Source organism: Gnatocerus cornutus, chromosome 10, assembly GCF_029298725.1.
Source record: "Gnatocerus cornutus isolate USDA-ARS CGAHR chromosome 10, icGnaCorn1.1, whole genome shotgun sequence".
NCBI classification, from domain to species: Eukaryota; Metazoa; Arthropoda; class Insecta; order Coleoptera; family Tenebrionidae; genus Gnatocerus; species Gnatocerus cornutus.
In genome coordinates, this window is record NC_142242.1 from 3,311,022 (window position 1) to 3,329,600 (window position 18,579).

Consider the following 18,579-nt stretch of genomic DNA (forward strand, 5'->3'; position numbering starts at 1 on the left):
ATTTCAAACGGCCATAACTCAGTTATTTGTCGACGAAAATTGAAATTTCTCATGTTTTTGGATTCAGCGTGATATTCTGCGTAAAATGAGACCCAAATGTGTTGAGTTTGCTTGATAAATGAACGAGGCATTGGCCAAAAACGGTTTTGAAGACGTCATTTTAGGGTTATTTTCAATCAATGTTTTCAAAATAAAAACGAGGTTTAATGGCTTTGAATTATACATCAGTCGAAAGAGGAGCTTAAAATCTATCTAGTGGCCAAATTTGAGATCAAGCGGACAAATAGTTTACGAGTTATGACCAATATTAAAAAAATTGAAAAATTTTCATCGATTGAGTCGAAATTTTTTTTCGCGAAAAATCGACTATAGAATTTTGGGCTTTTGATAACATTTTTTAACGTAAAATGAGCCGAGAAAAAGAATGGCGCAAACCGCATCTCTATATCTCAAACAGTTTCCAAGATATTTAACTTTAAAAATTACGAAAAATGAGGAAAAATGAAAATCAACTTTCCGAAATTTTGATCGGCCATAACTCTGTTATTTGTTGTCGAATCTGAATTTAAATCCCAGATTTGGAATCTACGGAAAATTCTGCATACACTGATGTATAATACCTTAAGTTTTCTCATTTACTTTATAAGCGAGATGTCGGTATCAGACATCACTCTGACGTCACACGCTCCAACAGACGACTCACTTTATGAACACACCCCTGAAATATTGCACATTTGAGTGTGACGCTACAAAAATTCATGGTGAAATTTGTTATAATTTCCCAACAACTCTGTTGCCAAAAAGCACCGCACATCAAAGAAAATCCAATTTTCACCGTGTAACGTGGAATTCCCTGTTAGAGTCTGTGACCTTCCAAACCTGCGAAGAATAATAGATTTCACTATTTGAATATGTTTGTCACAGCTTTTTGAACACTTTCACAAATCGCTATGGTTTGAATGATTTCCTCTATCAAAACGGATATTTAAAAAAATAAACTTTATCTGCATACGACGCTATAAAAACTTTAATGAAGTGAAGCGTGATAAAATCTGACTGTTGTGAATTATTATTAAGTTAATTAGTTAAGGGTTAAATAATAATGTATAAACATGACATTTGTCAAAGAAATGAGCGGCGGTTGAGTTTGATTTGATTCTTTATGACCCAAGAAACTTGAGCATTCGCCAAAAAAAAGACTTTGGCTAAATTTAATTACGATATGAAGATGTTGCGAATTGCCGAGAAAATATTTCCAGCGCGGGTATAAATTTATCATATTTTTGCTCGCGTCCTTAACATTTAAGCTCTTCAAGCGTCCAACTTGTTTACATTACCGTTAAATGAAATTAGCGTCAAGAAGATCCATGCAATAAAATATTAGATATAAACGAAGCATGAGCTTTCGAGATATTTCACGCCGTACTTTCGTGAATTTGCAGTTGATATTTCTGGCACTATCTACTGGGCAGTAGCAGAACTAAAAGAGTTTAGCACTGAGGAAACTCGAGATAAGAAATGATAAGATCAGCTGGTGAAATCTGCAGGAAAATGGCCAGCTTTTGCAAGATCGTGCGGAGTGTCCTTCATAGAAAAAATCCTAGTTTTCATAAGTTTATCCATAATGTTGGCCCACGACCAAGAAGAAACCACACTTTTTCTCTTGTGTGTGTTGTCGGAGGGACCGTCGCCCTTTATACAGCCTACCAATGTAGGCACTCCCAAAGTGTGCATGCCTCCCAGTCAAAAGTAAGTCATCAGCAGCTTTTTACGAAGGGCCAAGGGTCATCATCGGCCCCACTTTCCTGCGCACGGCGGTAATCCCCGCCACTTTTAAACGAATAAATTGAAACTGCTCGTCTTTGATGTCAAAAGACACAGATAATGAAAATTTATGAAAGTCGGATGCATCTTCAGAATTCCGATTGAAATTAGTTTCGTGGTTATAAATTAGCTCCCGAGCTACGTAGGTAATTTCCGTCATAATCTTAAATTTATACCGACTATTGGGTTTCTTGGATATTTTTTCTAAGCTGTCGTCACATGTGTTGTCGAACGTATAAATTATAAGCAGAAGCAGATCGGGTTTGATGGGAACAATTAGTCACAGTAATGGAATCTGATGAAAAATCGTTCAGCTGTTGTAGGGAAATATATGAAAGATTAGGGCCATATGTACCTCACAGCTGGTTTAATACTTGAGGAAACGATTCCATATGATAAACTTCACACCTTAATCTTCTTATTTCTTCCGACATTCTTTCTCCTTTAATAAAGTCTTAAGACAAAGCTGTACCTATGCACCCAGAAGCAACTTAATGGTTCTGCAGCGATCCATCATGGTCTCTGTACAAATGCCTGGGGATGATAGTGTCATAGTTAAGAGCCGCGATGTCATTGTCTGCCGCGGAGTTAATAAATAACCGTATATTATTGGCTGCTTGTGTGGTCAAGTTCAGTGACTGGGGTTGTTTGTGTTCCTTAGCCCTCCACCTCGTTAGAGCACATAAACTAGCCCGAATCTCCTATTCACCCACATTTTACTCCTAATCAAGCTTCTATCCATCATTTTCACCTAATTAACCGCAGTTTATGACACCCATAAAGTGTTCGTTACCGCATTGGCCTCAGGACTGATATAAACTTTGTCTTCAGGAGGAGGAATCGAAAACAGTCAAATTAACATCTCGAGAAAAACGTTTTATACGATTTGCGTCCGTCGAATACGATGGACAACTTTATATGACCCCGCAGGATTTTCTAGAATCGGTTGTTGAAGCCGAGCCGAGACGTAAGTCAATGAAATTTATTAAACTGTTTTAATTCCCTTTTATAGCGAGGCTTAAAAGAAAAGTATTGAACACCAAAGAACTGGACAAAATTCGAGATTCTACTCCTCCTCTCAGTCAAGGATCGGCGCGACTTTTCCGGTCCTTAAGAGACAAAGGTAACTCGCAACACTAAATTTCATTAATTAAACGTTTCTTTGTTTCAGGAATCATTTCCTACACTGAATACCTCTTCTTGTTGTCGATTCTCACAAGTATGAGCGTATTTTTGACCGCGCAAACACTAATTATATTATTTTAGAGCCGCAATCTGGCTTCCGGATAGCTTTCAACATGTTTGACACCGACGGTAATGAAAGAGTTGATAAAAACGAGTTTCTTGTGGTAAGTCATAATAACTTTACAATCTTTTGTTCTCTTGTAAGTGAAGAAAACGAATATTGCATTATTGTGACAGATTCGTAAACTATTGGCAGGCAAAAAAACAGACGCTACCATACCTGTAAGTCACAAACCTTCGCTTGAAAGCTATTTCGCTTATTAGTAACAATTAATAAAAAAAAGAACCGCAACTGCGGGGACTATGGAAGACAAAAGTTTTTCATAGTGTCCGTTAGTTCGTCTAACCGCAAGACGCTTTTATCTAACAGTCTAACCCGGTCTCATCTAACCGTCATTTTGTACACCATTTGTGTTTGTCACAACTTTTCTTAAAAGATGGAGAAAATATTCAGCCATGCCTGGAAAGGAAAACGTGGAATAACAAGTGAAGAAACTGATAAACTTGTGTTACCGATCCATGAACACTACGTTGACGATGAACAAGGTCTTCAACGAAAACACATCGTTGATACTACGTTAATTGTTCATTTCTTCGGGCCTAAAGGCAACCACGACTTAAATTTTGAAAACTTCCGACAATTCATGCTCCATCTACAAATGGAAGTATTAGAGCTGGAATTCAGCGAGTTTTCCAAAGGACTACCAACAATCTCCGAAGTCGATTTCGCGAAAATTTTGCTCAGATATACGTATTTAGACACTGATGAATACGATATGTACTTGGATCGATTGTTGGACAGGATTAAAGAAACGAAAGGGATTAGTTTTGAAGAGTTTCATGTTTTCTGCCAGTTCTTAAACAATTTAGAGGACTTCACTATTGCCATGCGGATGTACACTTTAGCTGATCATCCCATTTCAAAAGGTTTGTCATTCTTCTTTTATTTCAATTTTAACGAAGTTTTGTAGACGAGTTCCACCGAGCTGTTAAAATCTGCACTGGAACTAGTTTAAGTTCTCATCTGGTTCACACAGTCTTCGCAATTTTCGATGTTGACGGCGATGGACTTCTTAGCTATCGCGAGTTTATTGCGATCATGAAAGACCGACTCCATCGAGGATTTAAAGTAAGTTTCCTCAATTAAGTTCGTTATAACAATTTTTTTCAGTCGTACACGAAGAACGAAGGTTGGGAAGCATTTAAGTCGTGCATCAAACAAGAAATGAAGAATCCAACTTAAGGAACGACTCGTCCACGCATTATTTGTAGGAAAGTTACGGAAATTTCAGAAAGGACTTATGAATCTAGTCAGATTTAGTCAACTTACTGTTTAAGGAAAATTAAATTTTATTGTTAAGCGAAATATTTAAAAATTGCTGGAGCTCTCACTGACGTGTCGACCAAACTAACTGCTTCGTTCTTGAAATACGATCTCTATGATACTTAACGGGATGTTAGTCTAGTCATATTAACAAATTTTGGGTGATCGGAATAAATCGTTTTCACATTAGTTTTTTGTATTCTTGTCCTTGCTAAGAGAAGGTGGAAAATCAAGGTGAATATCTAAAACATCTAAGGCTATTATATCAACATATCCACCTATGATTTCGCTCAACGATGGTGATGTCCTGCCGAAGTCCCCATGAACGAACTCCTTTACATAAGTTCCAGCTTGTGTCACCATATCAAGCTCAAATAAATTATTTTTACCTAAACAAAAAAAAGTAAAAACTGAACTTTGAAGTGTAAAAACGTACCAATTAGAGCTCTAGCAGCCATGTGAAAAATCTCGCGTTCTCTTACATCAGAGGAGCGCCTGTGGAAGACTCTCAACGGAGTTTTTTGCTGCAGTTTAATAGAACCAAGAGCGTTAATTTTTTCGATATACGCCTCGAGGTTTTCAGGTTTACTAACAATGCATAAGGCTTTGTAAGTTTTTTTTTTGAACTGCTCCCCGTCTTTAATATTATTGATATATTTTCTATCAATAAATTGCAAGTCTCTGACTTTTACAACCTTCGCTTGCTTAATCACTTTTTCTACAGAACGAAATTGTTCATAAGGTGTTTTTGTGACTTTTGGGTCCGATATTTTGATAAAAAACGGTCGACCTCTGCCCAAGGTTCTTACATCAAAATCTTCGCGGCCACTTGATGAAAAAATTAAACTTGAACATCTGAAATATTACATAAGGATGAGTCGTAAATTACAATTTGACTTACTTAAAAATATTGTCTAGTGCTTGGAAAATAATCTCTTGAACAGAAGTGGTTGTGATTTGACCATCATCACCAGACCAAGGCGTTTGGAATAAATTCCTAGCATATTTGCAGTATCTTCCAGCTATGAAAATATAGTCATGTTTGTAAGATACTTCTTTTATAACAACACTCTTAGTGGGTAACTCAGCAGGGACAGAGATGTATTTCTTAAAGGTTTCTGGAGATATAGATTTTAAAGAGTCCATGACGTTTTTTCCGCTCAAATGGTTATCATGTTTCCCTATTTTATCTTCCAGGTTCCGCATAATTGACGACTCCTATTATTATATTATTAGATTGTACTTAAAGTCAAGTCAAAAGTTCACCTCATCTTCTAACTCATACATCACATTGAACTGAACTTGGAGAAGTGAGTTTTTGTCAAATTTTTTGTTAAGTCTTTGGGCTAGTTTATTTTGAATGGATAAAGACCAAGCTCTGTTTAAAGGAACAATATAGCGATCTAGAACATTGTAAAAACATGTCTGTTCTTTAACTGTGTCAAATTACAAACCCTTGAAAAAAATTGGAAATTTTTCCTTGACATAGATCTCTAAACTGTGTTCTCTTATCAAAATAGATTTTGGAAAGCTGATGTAGTTTACAAAGGTTTCAGAGTCATATTCTAGGATTTTCTCTAGTTTTGGCTGCAAGACCATAGTCTGAAGAGTCACATCTTGAAGCAGATCCAGACAAATAACACAGGGATTTAATTTGGGCTTTTTCGTGGCTTGATCTGTCGTTACCTGGAACTATAATTTGGAGCAACGTGGATTTTAAGAGAAGTTTACCTTTCCAGAGTCTGGATTTTCAAAATTGGCATCATAAGTCACAAAACGTAACGCGCATCTGTTGCAACAACCAGATTCCAATAAAAAATTAAAAATTACTTCTTTATCTTCCACACTATCTGTTTGCGGCATTTTCAAATGTTTTCAAACATAAAACCGACACGTTTGTAATTGAAGGTTATGTTGACTTAACATGGAAAAGATTCCTGTAATACCAACATTTTCGTTGTTACTGACAACTTACCAGGCAGTCGTGTTTTATTGGTCATATAACGTAATGATATTAATTGACAGTGTTATTGTTAAAAACTGAACTGTTTGTTTAATTAGTTGAGATTAGATGGTTGTAAATGTGAGCAACGTGGGTGTTTCCTGATTTCCATTTTTAATTGGCTTTCTAGTTGGGGATTTTTTACTCCCCATGGTTTCGCCCTGTTTTTTTGACATTTGCCATGTTTCACTTTTGCAAGGGTGACAAACGTCAAATCCCATAAAAATAAATAAGCCTTTGATATTTAATTAAAATGAACCGAAGTGAAGGGTTAGTGCAAAGACGAAACATAATACGTGACACAGGTGATGGTGTTAACAAGGAATCACAGAACAATGAGAAAAAGCAAGACCACGACGAAGACATCGACGAGGGCGATTCTAAAGAGACCAGACTAACATTAATGGAAGAAGTATTACTATTAGGATTAAAAGACAAAGAAGTGATGACGAGCTTACATTGTTTGGTTTTTTAAATAAGTGTGAGATTTTTAGGGGTATACGTCTTTTTGGAACGACTGTATTTCCAGTGGGTTAAGAGGCTGTATACTTATTGAACTAGGGCTTCGAGGTCGCGTCGAATTAGAAAGGGCTGGAATGCGTCGGAAAGCTTTATTAACTAGAAAACTTATTCTCAAAAATGATACACCCACAGGAGATGTGCTTTTAGATGAAGCCCTTAAACATCTGAAAGAGACTGATCCACCTGAAACTGTTCAAAGTTGGATTGAGTATCTTAGTGGTATGTATCAGCGAAAGCAAGTTCACCACGGAATTGAGGTCGTTCTTTCATTTTCATAATTAGATTCGCAAATAAAAAGTAAGCTTATGCAATGAGCATCAAATCATTTTACAAAGTATTGATATTTCCTTAGTGAAATTACGTAAATTAAATTTGCTACTTACGTGTATATTTTATGCATATTTTATCGCTGCGTGTTACTTTTTATCTTGTATTTTTCATTGAGTTGGAATGTTTCAACTGCCACCTCACTTTTTGTTGATCAAGAAGTAGATTACGTCAAAAAAAGAAATTCAATTGAACGATAATTTTCAACAAGAAAATAAAAAAAGCTTGGAAACATGACAACAAATCCGAATAGAACTTTTTCATTATCCTTGTTTGCGCTTTTTTAAATTTAATAGTCAATGTTTCTTTTGAAGGCGAGACTTGGAACCCACTGAAGCTGCGCTACCAACTCAAGAACGTCCGCGAGCGCCTGGCGAAGAACCTCGTGGAAAAAGGTGTTTTAACAACAGAGAAACAAAACTTTTTACTTTTTGATATGACTACTCATCCTCTAACCGACAATGTTACCAAAAGTCGATTGATAAAAAAGGTGACTGTTGTTATTGTAGTTTTCAATGAATGATGACTGTTTTTTTAGATTCAAGATGCGGTACTTACAAAGTGGGTAAACGACCCCCAACGTATGGACAAACGCATGTTGGCGCTGATTTTTCTTGCCCATGCAAGCGACGTTCTGGAGAACGCTTTTGCTCCATTGAACGACGATGATTATGAATTGGCAATAAAACGAGTAAGAGAACTCCTTGATTTAGACTTTGAACAAGAATCGGTAAAACCAAACACATCTGAAGTTTTGTGGGCTGTGTTTGCAGCTTTTACAAAATGAAAAACTGTTTTTGCTACTAAGTTAAATTATAAATAAATTACGTTAAAATTATTGAAAGTTATCAGTGATGTTAGTTTGTACATTGAAGTTTTTGTATATCGTAAAATGAAATTTTATTGTTCCATATTGGTAGATGTAGATTATACTTCATTGGAACACTGCGAAAGAGGTTCAGAACACTCTTATTTTCTTTGCGAGTACCAACTTGATTTGTATATAACTGGAAATTAAATGTATTGTTCTTGTATATCAAATAATGCATAATATTAATTATTTTATCATTAATCTTATTCAGGTTAGCCTCATTTGTATTAAATATTCCCATTTTGTTAATAAAATAAAGTTATGTCGATATTTGTAAGTCTGTTTTTCATTACCACCATAACAAACAAAAGTGTAAAATTTTGAAACTCCAGCAGAGGTAAACTTTGATAAAATGAACTTTACGGGTAAGCCATGTGTTACCACTAATCAGTTTTCTTTATAACAACATTACGAAACGTTCTGGGAGGAAATTCTCAACTGCGTGTCAATTTTAATCGAAGAAATGATTAATTCCGACTCCTTTTGTCGTCAGCAATTAGAACACATCTTTAATTAAGGAACGGAAACGAAATATAAAGTTTTTTTGGGCGATCTCCAAAAACTGGCAATGGCACTTCCTCCCATCGAAAAATCTAATTGGAAATGCCGATAATAAAATTCAGATCACATCAGGTCACACTGCTTAATAAATTATGAAACATCTCTTTATACTGGAATTACTGGTCAGCGTTTCCGTTTCTTTTTATATCCATTTTTGTAACTGTTAAGAAGAGGAAATTGCGAATTGAGAAGCAACGCATTAAACTAGCAAGGTGAGTGTCGCTAGAAATGCTGCGTTTAACAGATTTGAGCTGATAACAGCATAAATGGGAGTTCTAACTTAGCATAAACGCCTATTTTGAATCACGGAAAACAACTTAAAATCAAGAGTGAGGTTGAGGCCACACACCTTCTCTTAATTACTTCTCAGTTCGTTGAAAAATCAGAAATACACACTTTTATACTGTATTTATTGTCACTCATTTCAAGTGGATTATGCAAATCCAACGGATTTCTAGTCAAATTAGCCGTCAATATCACTGCTTTGAAAATTTTAATTTTATTGCGAACTACCTGCCTACGTACAAACTGTTATCGTTTTTATATCCAACTCGGATTATTTTAAAATAAAAACTACTAAAAAAAGGAACATGAATGTCAAACGGATTACGAATTTAACACCACTGAGTACACAATTCTGATTTTAAAATAATTAACACAATTCAAAACACGCCAAAAATACAAAAGCAAAGTTGTTTTTAGAAACAGCGCTGGTTAATTTATGCGAAAAAATCAATACGTACTGGATTTTAATTTTTAAGTGATTACGTAATGATTCGATAAAAAAGTAAAATCGGCGAACTCAAAGTATAAAAAACGATTACAAATAAAACACAACTAGAACGCTCATTGATTTCGCCCTGGCCGTCAAAATTGTTTGCTTATTAATTTTATTTTCCACCAATAAAAGCAATTGATGAATCTTATTAATTTAATTACAACGTAATTGCGATGTAGGAGTTGAATAGACAAAGAGATGTTATCAGCGCTTTTTGACCCCGTGGGTTCGGAACTGACACATTTCGCCACAGGAAAAATTGAGCTTGGCGGTTGTATTTTCCAAAGATGACCCAAAAAGTACCGCTAAATGCGAAGAAAACTTGAAAGCTTGAAAAACTTGAAGAAATAATTGAAGCAGAAATTGATATAAAGTTGTTGCAATGATTAATTATATTGATTAAACCGTGTCAGTTCTTAATTCGCATAACATTATTTTTGAAAAACTGAAAAAGTGTGTGGTCGGGTGAAACAGAATCGAGTTCACTTTAGCATGAGCTAAGAAAATAGGACTAAGAGCTAGAATCAAGTCTGCGAGAGCACTTTCCGTTAAAAGCAATAAGAAGTTAAAGGAAAGAACAAAACGGTGAAGATTATCGAAAGTATATTTAATTTTGAAGCGCAACAGAATGTTGATTTAGAAAAACTAAGAGAAAAATATTCGAGAAACGCTACGACAGAGAATGTCTTCTCTTCTTTCTAGAAGGAAGTAATTTTTTGCATCAATATGTGTTAACAAGTTGATTTTCCCCGGCGTTGGTAGAATTTAAAATTTTTCAGTGAAATAATTTTTTGTACGGAAGTGAATAAAGTCCGGTGATTGAATTTCCCATTAACTTTAAAGTTCGTTGGTCGTAGCTGGAGACATTGAAACCTGTTACATCGGATGTAGCTTGAAATTAGTACACTTATCTTTTTTTCTATATTATAGTTAATCTTTCCATAATTGGTGTAGTTACATCTGTCGTAAATGCAGTAATTCGGCGGTCTGCAGGGCAGTACAAAGTTGTAACGGTCGTGCAATTAAAGAAAGAAAGTACTGATGTGCAGTGTTACGATAAGAAACCGCGGTGAAATCAGTTAATTCGTGTTCGTTCATCCATCATAGTTTTAAAAAACGTAAAAAATATATAATTATTTGTTTCGTGGCGTGTCAGAGTAGGGCCTATGGGGGCGGCTCTGAAGAAGTCAGAGTCAAATCGAAGCTTACCTGAGGTTGGGAACGGCCTTTCAGAAATAATTCTACAGATCAGTAAATTAGATGCCAGTACCCGTTTTCCCACCTCTTCACTTGGCAAGCTAGCACCGCTGATTCGTAAACCCAACAACATGTAAGCAATTTACCGTGTCAATTTCCATGGGTCGGTTGTTCTGTTCTGTAGTAGAAGCAGGTCTGTAACGTGTGCTGTGGTGTTGTTACCTGTACCTTGATTTAAAACTGAACTTCAAAGTTGAATGGCCTAGGATGTACATCGCCATTTAACTGTATATTATAGTGCAGTGGAGTGAAGTTGAATACTATTTTAATAACTATGGTAACTTACTAATTTCGAATCAACTACAAAGGTAAGAACGATGGTTTCATTGTCATGGTACACACATTTATATGGTCGCGAGTATATTTCTACCTTTTCTTTGTGAACACGATTGAGATAATCGCCGTGCTATAAGTTTTACGTATCGTTTATCAAAAAGAGCGCACCACGTTGGTGGGACAATTCGACAAAATTAATTGTAGATTGTAACGGCGTGATCGCGCTTGTGTTAATTTAACTGGAAACATTATTATTGTTTGTCATTTAACAACAAACGAAACACTTTTAGCCCTTCATTGTGTAGTCATTTGTGCATTATTAGTTTGAACTTAATTCGCCGATTGACCAATAGTCGTGGTGGTTACGCCACTGCTAATGACTTTAATTCCGTGCTGTAATTTCAGGTGCACGAATAAATTAACATTTTTTTGAGTAATGGGTAAAATTATATAGTTTCGTGATAATAGATCCGGCAATACCACATCGCGGACTTGTCTTGAGCACAGCTGCTTTAACAACTTCCGTGGTTTTGTATTTTTCCCACAATTTTTTTCATTATCAACAATCGATAGTCATTTTCGGTTGTTTACACTAACTGTTAATCGGGTTTGCAAATTAAATTGCAAATTAAAAAGAATACAGTTATTAATGAGATTTATAGGAGTCACTTGCGCATGGAGGAAAATCTAATTATGTGCGATGAATCGTCTTAATTGAGCTTTTCGACAAACTCATAAAAGTTTCGTTGCGAAAATGTGTAATTTCCAAGATGGTATTTAAATTCCGTAAACGTATTATTAGAATCATGAAGATTAATTACGATATAGTAAACCCGAAAGAGTTTGGAGAATAGTGGACTAAAATTATTTTGCCGCCCGGGGCAGAAAATAATTAATGCACGGCAATTTCGTGACTATATGGCCGCCTATTTCAACCTGCATCCTGAGCAGAGAAGAATGTAGAACGATGGCGGCGAACATCATTTTTTATCTCCAATAATCTAATATTGCTCAGGTTGAAATTCTTGCTCCCCAATATCAATATATAATGGATAGAAAATTGTTATTCCTGAATGCCACACTACTCAAATTCCAACAAAATTTTATAAAATAAACAAAATAATGAGATATATTGTAATCAACACACGTTACCATCACTGATCATTTTTAATGCCATATGCATACCAAAGTATAGTCGCGGGTGCGACATGTGGTCATAGACAATAGCTTTGACTGGACAATGGTCATCAGTTTTATTTTTATGGTGTAATTTATTAAGATTATATGGTGTCCACCTTCCATCTCGCCAAAAACTGACAAGATAATAGCTTGGACCATGACAGGATTATCTCAAATTGTGTTTGTTTCAGGTTCTAAATTGATTATGGACTGTATTTGTCCCAAGTCGCGAATAATCCACTGCAAAATAATTCTACTGGACGAACAAGAATTGATTCACGAGATCGAAGTGAGTACATACTTAAAAAATCACTGAGGAATGTTATCGGATTCTTCTAAAATTTTACAAATAGCCAAGTCATGTGCGTGAGTGTATGTAATTAATGTTTTGTAGAAAAATTAGTTTCTACTAATGTCATTATAAATCAAATTCTTGCTCTACTGCTCCATTGCCTATACCATTTTCGTCTACATGATTATTCATGTTACGTCACCCGTTTGTCTGAGTCGTTAACCAGTGACACCCGTGTGGTTTGTTCATAATTTACAAAAGGTAATTCTTCATTTTCTCATTGCCGATGAGACTATATTGCGTGATAAAATGTTTGGGCGTGCCCAACAATTAATGCCTAACAGATTTAAGAAAATCTCTCAAAGCAGTAATTTCGTGTCTAGACATACGTAATTATTGCTGCCCTCGATGCCGCTTGCGGTTGAAAAATACTCGGTTTTCGTTACTTGATTATACACCAATGGGGAAAATTCTGCTCAAATTCAAGGTTTCGTAATGTAATGCATCAGTAATGACGACTGGACAAAGAATTTACCGTAAGACCAAGACCGACGCTCCAAGACACCACGCTGGGCTCATTGTTTAACCAATCGGAAGCAAGGATTTTCAAATGCTACCAATCAAAACTTTGGTTTCAGAGCGGAAATGGGCCGTATTTCGAAGATTTACATAACCACCACACTTTTGAATAATTCATTGCTTTTATTTTACAATCATTTTTTATTCGAACACTCGGTATTTTTTTTTCCAGGACACTTGCGCAGGGCAAGCGCTGCTCGATGTCGTTTTCCGCAATTTAAACCTCCTTGAAACAGCTTATTTCGGTTTGCGATACTTGGACCAAACCGGACAAACTGTAAGTCCTTAAATTTGAAAAAAACCTTCATAATCCCGAATTTTCCAGCACTGGTTAGACCCTGCCAAAGCCCTCAATAAACAAATTAAAGGACCCGATCCTTTCACTTTTTATTTTGGGGTGAAATTTTACGCTGCCGATCCTTGTAAACTCCTCGAGGAAATCACTAGGTGAGTAGCGCAAAGTGTTCTACTAAACTAGAATTTTCACAATAACGATAATTGTCTCAAGTAAAGAAAAAAATAATTGTAGTAAAAAGAAAGCGGTATTTATCGTGTTAAGCCTAGTTCACAGTCTTTTAAGTGCACCAGTTCTCAGTAAAAATTTTGGGTAGAACTTTGGGCTAGACAGTCGCCAGACAACAAGAGAAAGTTGCTGTCGCAATGTTTGAGACACCCGCGCGTAAATGTGGCTTAACTGATTTTTCCTGTAGGTATCAATTTTTTCTACAAGTCAAGCAGGACATCCTGCAGGAACGGCTATTGGTGCCGTTCGATCTAGCGGCGGAATTAGGCGCTTACATCGTCCAATGTGAGTACAAATATTGTTCGCTTGAAAAAATGCTGAACCAACAATTTCAGCGGAATTGGGGGATTATGATTCTCGACGTCACAGTAAAGGTTACGTTTCCGAATTTCGATTTCTTCCTAATCAAAGTATAGACTTAGAGAACAGAATTGCAGAACTCCATAAAAGTCTAGTGTGGGTAGATTGTACTGAGATAAGAGAATAAATAATAATATCGTTTTATTTTTAGAGGTCAGTTACCATCTGTAGCGGAACTAAACTACCTCGAAAAAGTAAAATGGCTGGAAATGTATGGAGTTGATCTACATCCAGTCTTGGTAATAAATAAATGAGGACACATTTTTGCATACTGATAGCTCAAATTAACAGGGGGAGGACAGCGTGGAGTATTTCCTGGGATTAACACCGAGCGGAATAATCGTGTTGAGGAACAAAACAACAGTGGGAAATTATTATTGGCCAAGAATCACCAAAATTTATTTTAAAGGGCGATATTTTATGCTCAGAGTGATCGACAAAAACGTTAGTTTCACCCCCCAATCAATAATATATTTTTACAATTTTTTTTAGAACGATGAAAGCACATACGGATTCGAAACTCCATCCAAATCTGGATGCAAGCATTTATGGAAATGCTGCGTCGAGCATCACGCCTTCTTTAGATTGGTGCAGGTAGCACCGACGACACCTGATATTTTTGCGTTAGGCTCAAGGTTTAGATATAGGTATACCAACACTATCATTTTACATCGCATGTAACTGATTTGTTTACAGTGGTAGGACTGAAAAACAAGCAGTTCGAGATGCCCAAATGAAAGTGCGAACTCCTCCTTCGTTCTCTAGGACGCCGTCCCGACGATACCAAAGAAGAATTGTTGAGGGGATGGCTGAACGTAATTATAACACTTGAAAATTTTTTATTTATTTATTCATATTTTGTTAGAACCGACAAGTGAGGAAACTTACGGACGGGCCCAGTATCAACCGCAACCGCAGGAAATGAAGTTTATTTCCGTTCCTCAGCCGGCCCAAAAGTAAGCAAAACATTTTAATCAATTCTTTGTACGATTTTTTTTCAGTTTTGGAGGTTCTCATCCGTCTTTTATGGTCTCTAATGAAGAACCAAAACGCGCGGATTCTCCAAGGAGCATCAAAAGTGCCCCTTGGTCCCAACCACACTCCAAAGGTCTCTACAACAATTCGATTCCTATTAGCCCGAGGTCGGTGCGTTCTGCTGGTCCTAGATATAGATCGTCATCTCTTGATAGTCAAAGTTCCAACGATTCGCGTTCTTGTAAAAAGTAATTAGTTTTTCTACTCAAAACTTTTTCTAGTTTGACAATTTCAGACGAAAACATCGAAATAAACTCACGTCAGACAACGAAAGTGAGCTGTCTAAAAGCTCCAGTAGGTCCCACCGGAAGCACAGGCGGCGTAGGTCCAAAAGTAGGAGAGACTCCGAGTCAGAACCGGAAAGTCAAAATAGCAAATATTCTAAGATTCGGTAAGGAATCAGTGCATGTTGACAAGTTTTGATTGTTTTTTTTTAGACAAATGGATCATCAGTATGAGCTTGTCAACTCTGATTATCAGTGGCAACAAGTCCAAAGAAAACTGTATAATGAAGGTAACGCAAATAGTGTGCAGCAAGCTAACGTTATAAGCAGCCGTCGTTCTCATCAAATATATGAAGGTAGAAACGATTCTGACGTAGTTTATAGCAATAAAGTGCGAAAACATCGCAAACACCGATCTCGATCACGTTCTCCGTCTGAACCAAAGTCCTGGCTTTCTGAAGAACTAAAAAAACATTTAGAATTCGATTTGATCGATACTACTGGCATGTCGGATTCGCAGCTTAAAGAAATTCCATATACAGTAGTTCAAACGAATAAACCCAAACAGATTAAGAAGCTCACACACTCGCAATGGAGCAAAAAGTAAGATTAGAACGAGACAACCTTATTTTTAATACAAGATTTTTTAGCGTTCATGACGATAAAAACTGCAATACTCCGCCACCTCCGTACTCATCGCACATTCCAGAACCACATAAAGTGCGTAATGTTGGGCTTCATTACAATTTGAACGACGACTTGCCAGGGCTGCCAAGAAACGGAAATGACCACAGAGCCGAAGCTCTTTTGCCAAGGTGAAATTGACGCGGTTTTGACTTTATCTCACGCGTGGTTTACAGGATGTTCAATTCTTTAGGAGTATCGGAGTTTCCGAATAATTTTAATCTTTATTCCAAGAATCCCGGAGATAGACGCGATGGATCAGGAATCAGTCATGAACACACGGATTCGGGCTTAGGAACCGAACAAGATTGTAACTACAATACTGAAAAGTAAAAGTTCACGTTTCTGCGGTTAGAAATTAATGTTTATTTCTAGGTTGAACGAAAAGCGAGATTTTCCCAAGGATAACCGGACGGTTTTTAACACCGAAAATTACTTACCAGTGAGTATTTGATACTGGCAGAGTTGGCAATATGTTATTTTCAACTCGCTTAATAATTTTTAAAAGACATGTCATAAGATTTTAGGTCCAGAGAGGTTATCCAATGACCCCAGTATGTTACCACAGGCAAATTCAGAAGGAACCGGCGTTACGGAGAGACTTGCAAGTTCTGCAGCGGTAGATTTAGTAGAAATGAGTACAGAATTATAATTTATGTTTAATAAAAATCTAGCCGTCCAAATATTTATGTATTTTAATAAAGTAACAATAAATGACAGTAACTAAAGTGTGTATCACTAAAATTAAATTACTTACTTAAAATAATACCGATTTAGTCGCAGGATAGCCAAACAAAGATCAAAAGAGCATGTGATTCAGTCGCCTAAGGCGTCAGGCACTAAAGACACATTGTCCTTGTTGGAATTGTCCGTTTGAAGGTATTTATCGATAGCGCGTAGGAAGACTACGTCTTAACATCTCTTATTCATTTTTTAATAAAATCCTACATATTGCAACAATGTTTCGATGTTTTATTATGACAATCTTGGATATTCGTAGCTAACGGTGTGTTAATAAAATACAAGATAAAACATACGCGCCTCGACTCGAACGTCCGGCTGCCATTATCACTACGATTTAAATAACAAAGATACAAGTTTGGGAACAAAGGAAACAAACATTTTAATGTGTTGGTTTATGGAATGTGAATATTTGTGCGTGATATTTGATGATTTATTTATATTTAGTAATTGTTTTGCAAATACATACAAACTTATTGCTATAAATATCGACCTAATTTTTGCGCGCCGACAAATCGATTCTTTTTTTTTATTTGAACACATGTGGTCAGTTTTGAATTAGACGTTGACATGAATATTCAATAAGGTTCATTTCCCGATCTTGGAGGTCTCACTATCGTTGATCTTCTTTCTCAAATCACCCTCCGCCCTTCCGTACGCATTGCTCGAGGACAAGCGATAATCATGCATAAATAAAAACATTGACACAGGCAGACGTTCAATCGATATAAACGAGATTAGTTCATCCAATCGCATTAATTATTTTATTGGAATCTGGTATTTGATTGCTGAATTTTACTAAAATTTTCGATTCTTGCAATAATTTTATGGTGAGTACACCGTTTTCCACTCTGCTCGAACTGCACTAATTTACTTAAGCGATGCAACGCTCTATTCCGGTGCAGGGATAAAGTTCGGAAATTTTAAAAGCGGAAAATTTTAGAGCTTTAGTTTTCAAGTTTAAGGTGTATTTATTTTGGTGACAGGAACTTCGGATATTACTAAAAATTCAGTGGATTTCCAGATGCATAAAAATACCAAATTGTGGTCCGGAAATGATTGTTTTCATACAAGCTTCAAATCAACAGTTTTCGCAGAAAAACCTCATAGAATTTTCATTTCGAATTAATTAATTATACAATTGAAAGCTTCGTAATTTTCACGTTTGCGCTTTTAAAATAATGATCGGTTTCATTAAAAAATTTCAATTAAAAATGGGCCGCTAACGTGTTTCGATGAAATCCGAAATCTGAATAAAAGTGCATTGTAACAATTTGAAGAATAGAAATTTTTATTTTCAGTGCAAAATTGCAGTTAAAATTATATTTATCATCGAGCATGTATTTAATTCATGGAATGAAGAATTCCACAAATATGAAGCGAGTTTTTCTAGGAGACTCGAAAATAGATTTTTCAGTTTTTGTGACTACAAAAGATTTTTAACATTCCAAATTTAGCGTGAATGTGCGCTTCAATATATTATGACCAAAGGAATTTATTATTGATTACTAAACCTTTCGCTGTTTTTTTATATTTAAAGTTTTATTTTCTCGTCAAGCTCAGCTGAAGTTGGGAAATTCTAAGTAATGACAAAAAAAAACAAAGCTGAGGAATTAACAGTTTAGTAATTCACTTACTTCCAGACTAAATGTCTGCGAAGCGCAGAAAAGAGATCGGAATGTTTTAATTTTAAAATTTCCTGTCTCAAAAATTCTTGCTCGCGAAATCTTTCACGAATTTTTGTATTTATAATTTTATTCTGTCAGCTACCAACATCACCAAATCATAAAAAAAAAGGCAAATGTAGGTAACATTTAAATTTTTCAGCTTTTCAGATTACTCTATGGAAAAGTCAGCGTGAAAATTATTTTTTGCGGGTAAAATATATCGCATCAATTTTCAATCAAATCTGAATAAAAAATAGTGAATGGAATTGTTTAATTTTCGGTCGGTTTTATTTTTCAGACGCAAACAT

At 35.9% G+C, this 18,579-nt stretch overlaps 4 protein-coding genes across 7 annotated transcripts; 3 read left to right on the forward strand and 1 right to left on the reverse strand.

Moving 5' to 3' along the window:
* The first annotated feature begins 1,499 nt into the window (after positions 1-1,499).
* MICU3 (Mitochondrial calcium uptake 3) lies at positions 1,500-4,582 on the forward strand. Of its 2 annotated transcripts, XM_088048128.1 has the most exons (9): positions 1,500-1,749; positions 2,656-2,791; positions 2,837-2,947; positions 2,996-3,043; positions 3,091-3,173; positions 3,247-3,291; positions 3,507-3,996; positions 4,041-4,198; positions 4,241-4,582. In XM_088048128.1, the coding sequence occupies exons 1-9, from the start codon at positions 1,519-1,521 to the stop codon at positions 4,310-4,312; spliced, it is 1,374 nt and encodes a 457-aa protein (XP_087904254.1). In that variant the 5' UTR covers positions 1,500-1,518; the 3' UTR covers positions 4,313-4,582. The 2 variants fall into 2 exon arrangements, with proteins under 2 accessions (XP_087904254.1, XP_087904255.1); XM_088048129.1 differs by lacking the exon at positions 3,247-3,291.
* On the reverse strand, positions 4,402-6,369 carry Pus10 (Pseudouridine synthase 10). Its single transcript, XM_088048127.1, has 6 exons — positions 6,125-6,369; positions 5,848-6,079; positions 5,660-5,796; positions 5,295-5,611; positions 4,830-5,248; positions 4,402-4,782 (listed from the first exon to the last, which is right to left on the reverse strand). Exons 1-6 carry the CDS (start codon positions 6,254-6,256, stop codon positions 4,580-4,582), a joined length of 1,440 nt encoding a protein of 479 aa, XP_087904253.1. The 5' UTR covers positions 6,257-6,369; the 3' UTR covers positions 4,402-4,579.
* sau (Golgi phosphoprotein 3 homolog sauron) lies at positions 6,369-8,392 on the forward strand. Its single transcript, XM_088048132.1, has 4 exons — positions 6,369-6,837; positions 6,890-7,136; positions 7,559-7,734; positions 7,783-8,392. Exons 1-4 carry the CDS (start codon positions 6,649-6,651, stop codon positions 8,029-8,031), a joined length of 861 nt encoding a protein of 286 aa, XP_087904258.1. The 5' UTR covers positions 6,369-6,648; the 3' UTR covers positions 8,032-8,392.
* A 2,383-nt stretch (positions 8,393-10,775) lies between these two features.
* On the forward strand, positions 10,776-16,591 carry LOC148167186 (band 4.1-like protein 4). 3 transcript variants are annotated; one of them, XM_088047758.1, is made up of 18 exons: positions 10,776-11,019; positions 12,358-12,455; positions 13,210-13,314; positions 13,363-13,484; positions 13,748-13,845; positions 13,896-14,016; positions 14,072-14,159; positions 14,212-14,364; positions 14,413-14,567; positions 14,617-14,735; positions 14,786-14,876; positions 14,922-15,143; positions 15,191-15,346; positions 15,393-15,782; positions 15,830-15,994; positions 16,040-16,192; positions 16,239-16,305; positions 16,372-16,591. In XM_088047758.1, the coding sequence occupies exons 2-18, from the start codon at positions 12,372-12,374 to the stop codon at positions 16,513-16,515; spliced, it is 2,433 nt and encodes an 810-aa protein (XP_087903884.1). In that variant the 5' UTR covers positions 10,776-11,019; positions 12,358-12,371; the 3' UTR covers positions 16,516-16,591. The 3 variants fall into 3 exon arrangements, with proteins under 3 accessions (XP_087903884.1, XP_087903885.1, XP_087903886.1); XM_088047759.1 differs by having other exon boundaries at positions 10,777-11,019; positions 16,384-16,591; XM_088047760.1 differs by having other exon boundaries at positions 10,777-11,019; positions 16,391-16,591.
* Positions 16,592-18,579: the final 1,988 nt, after the last annotated feature.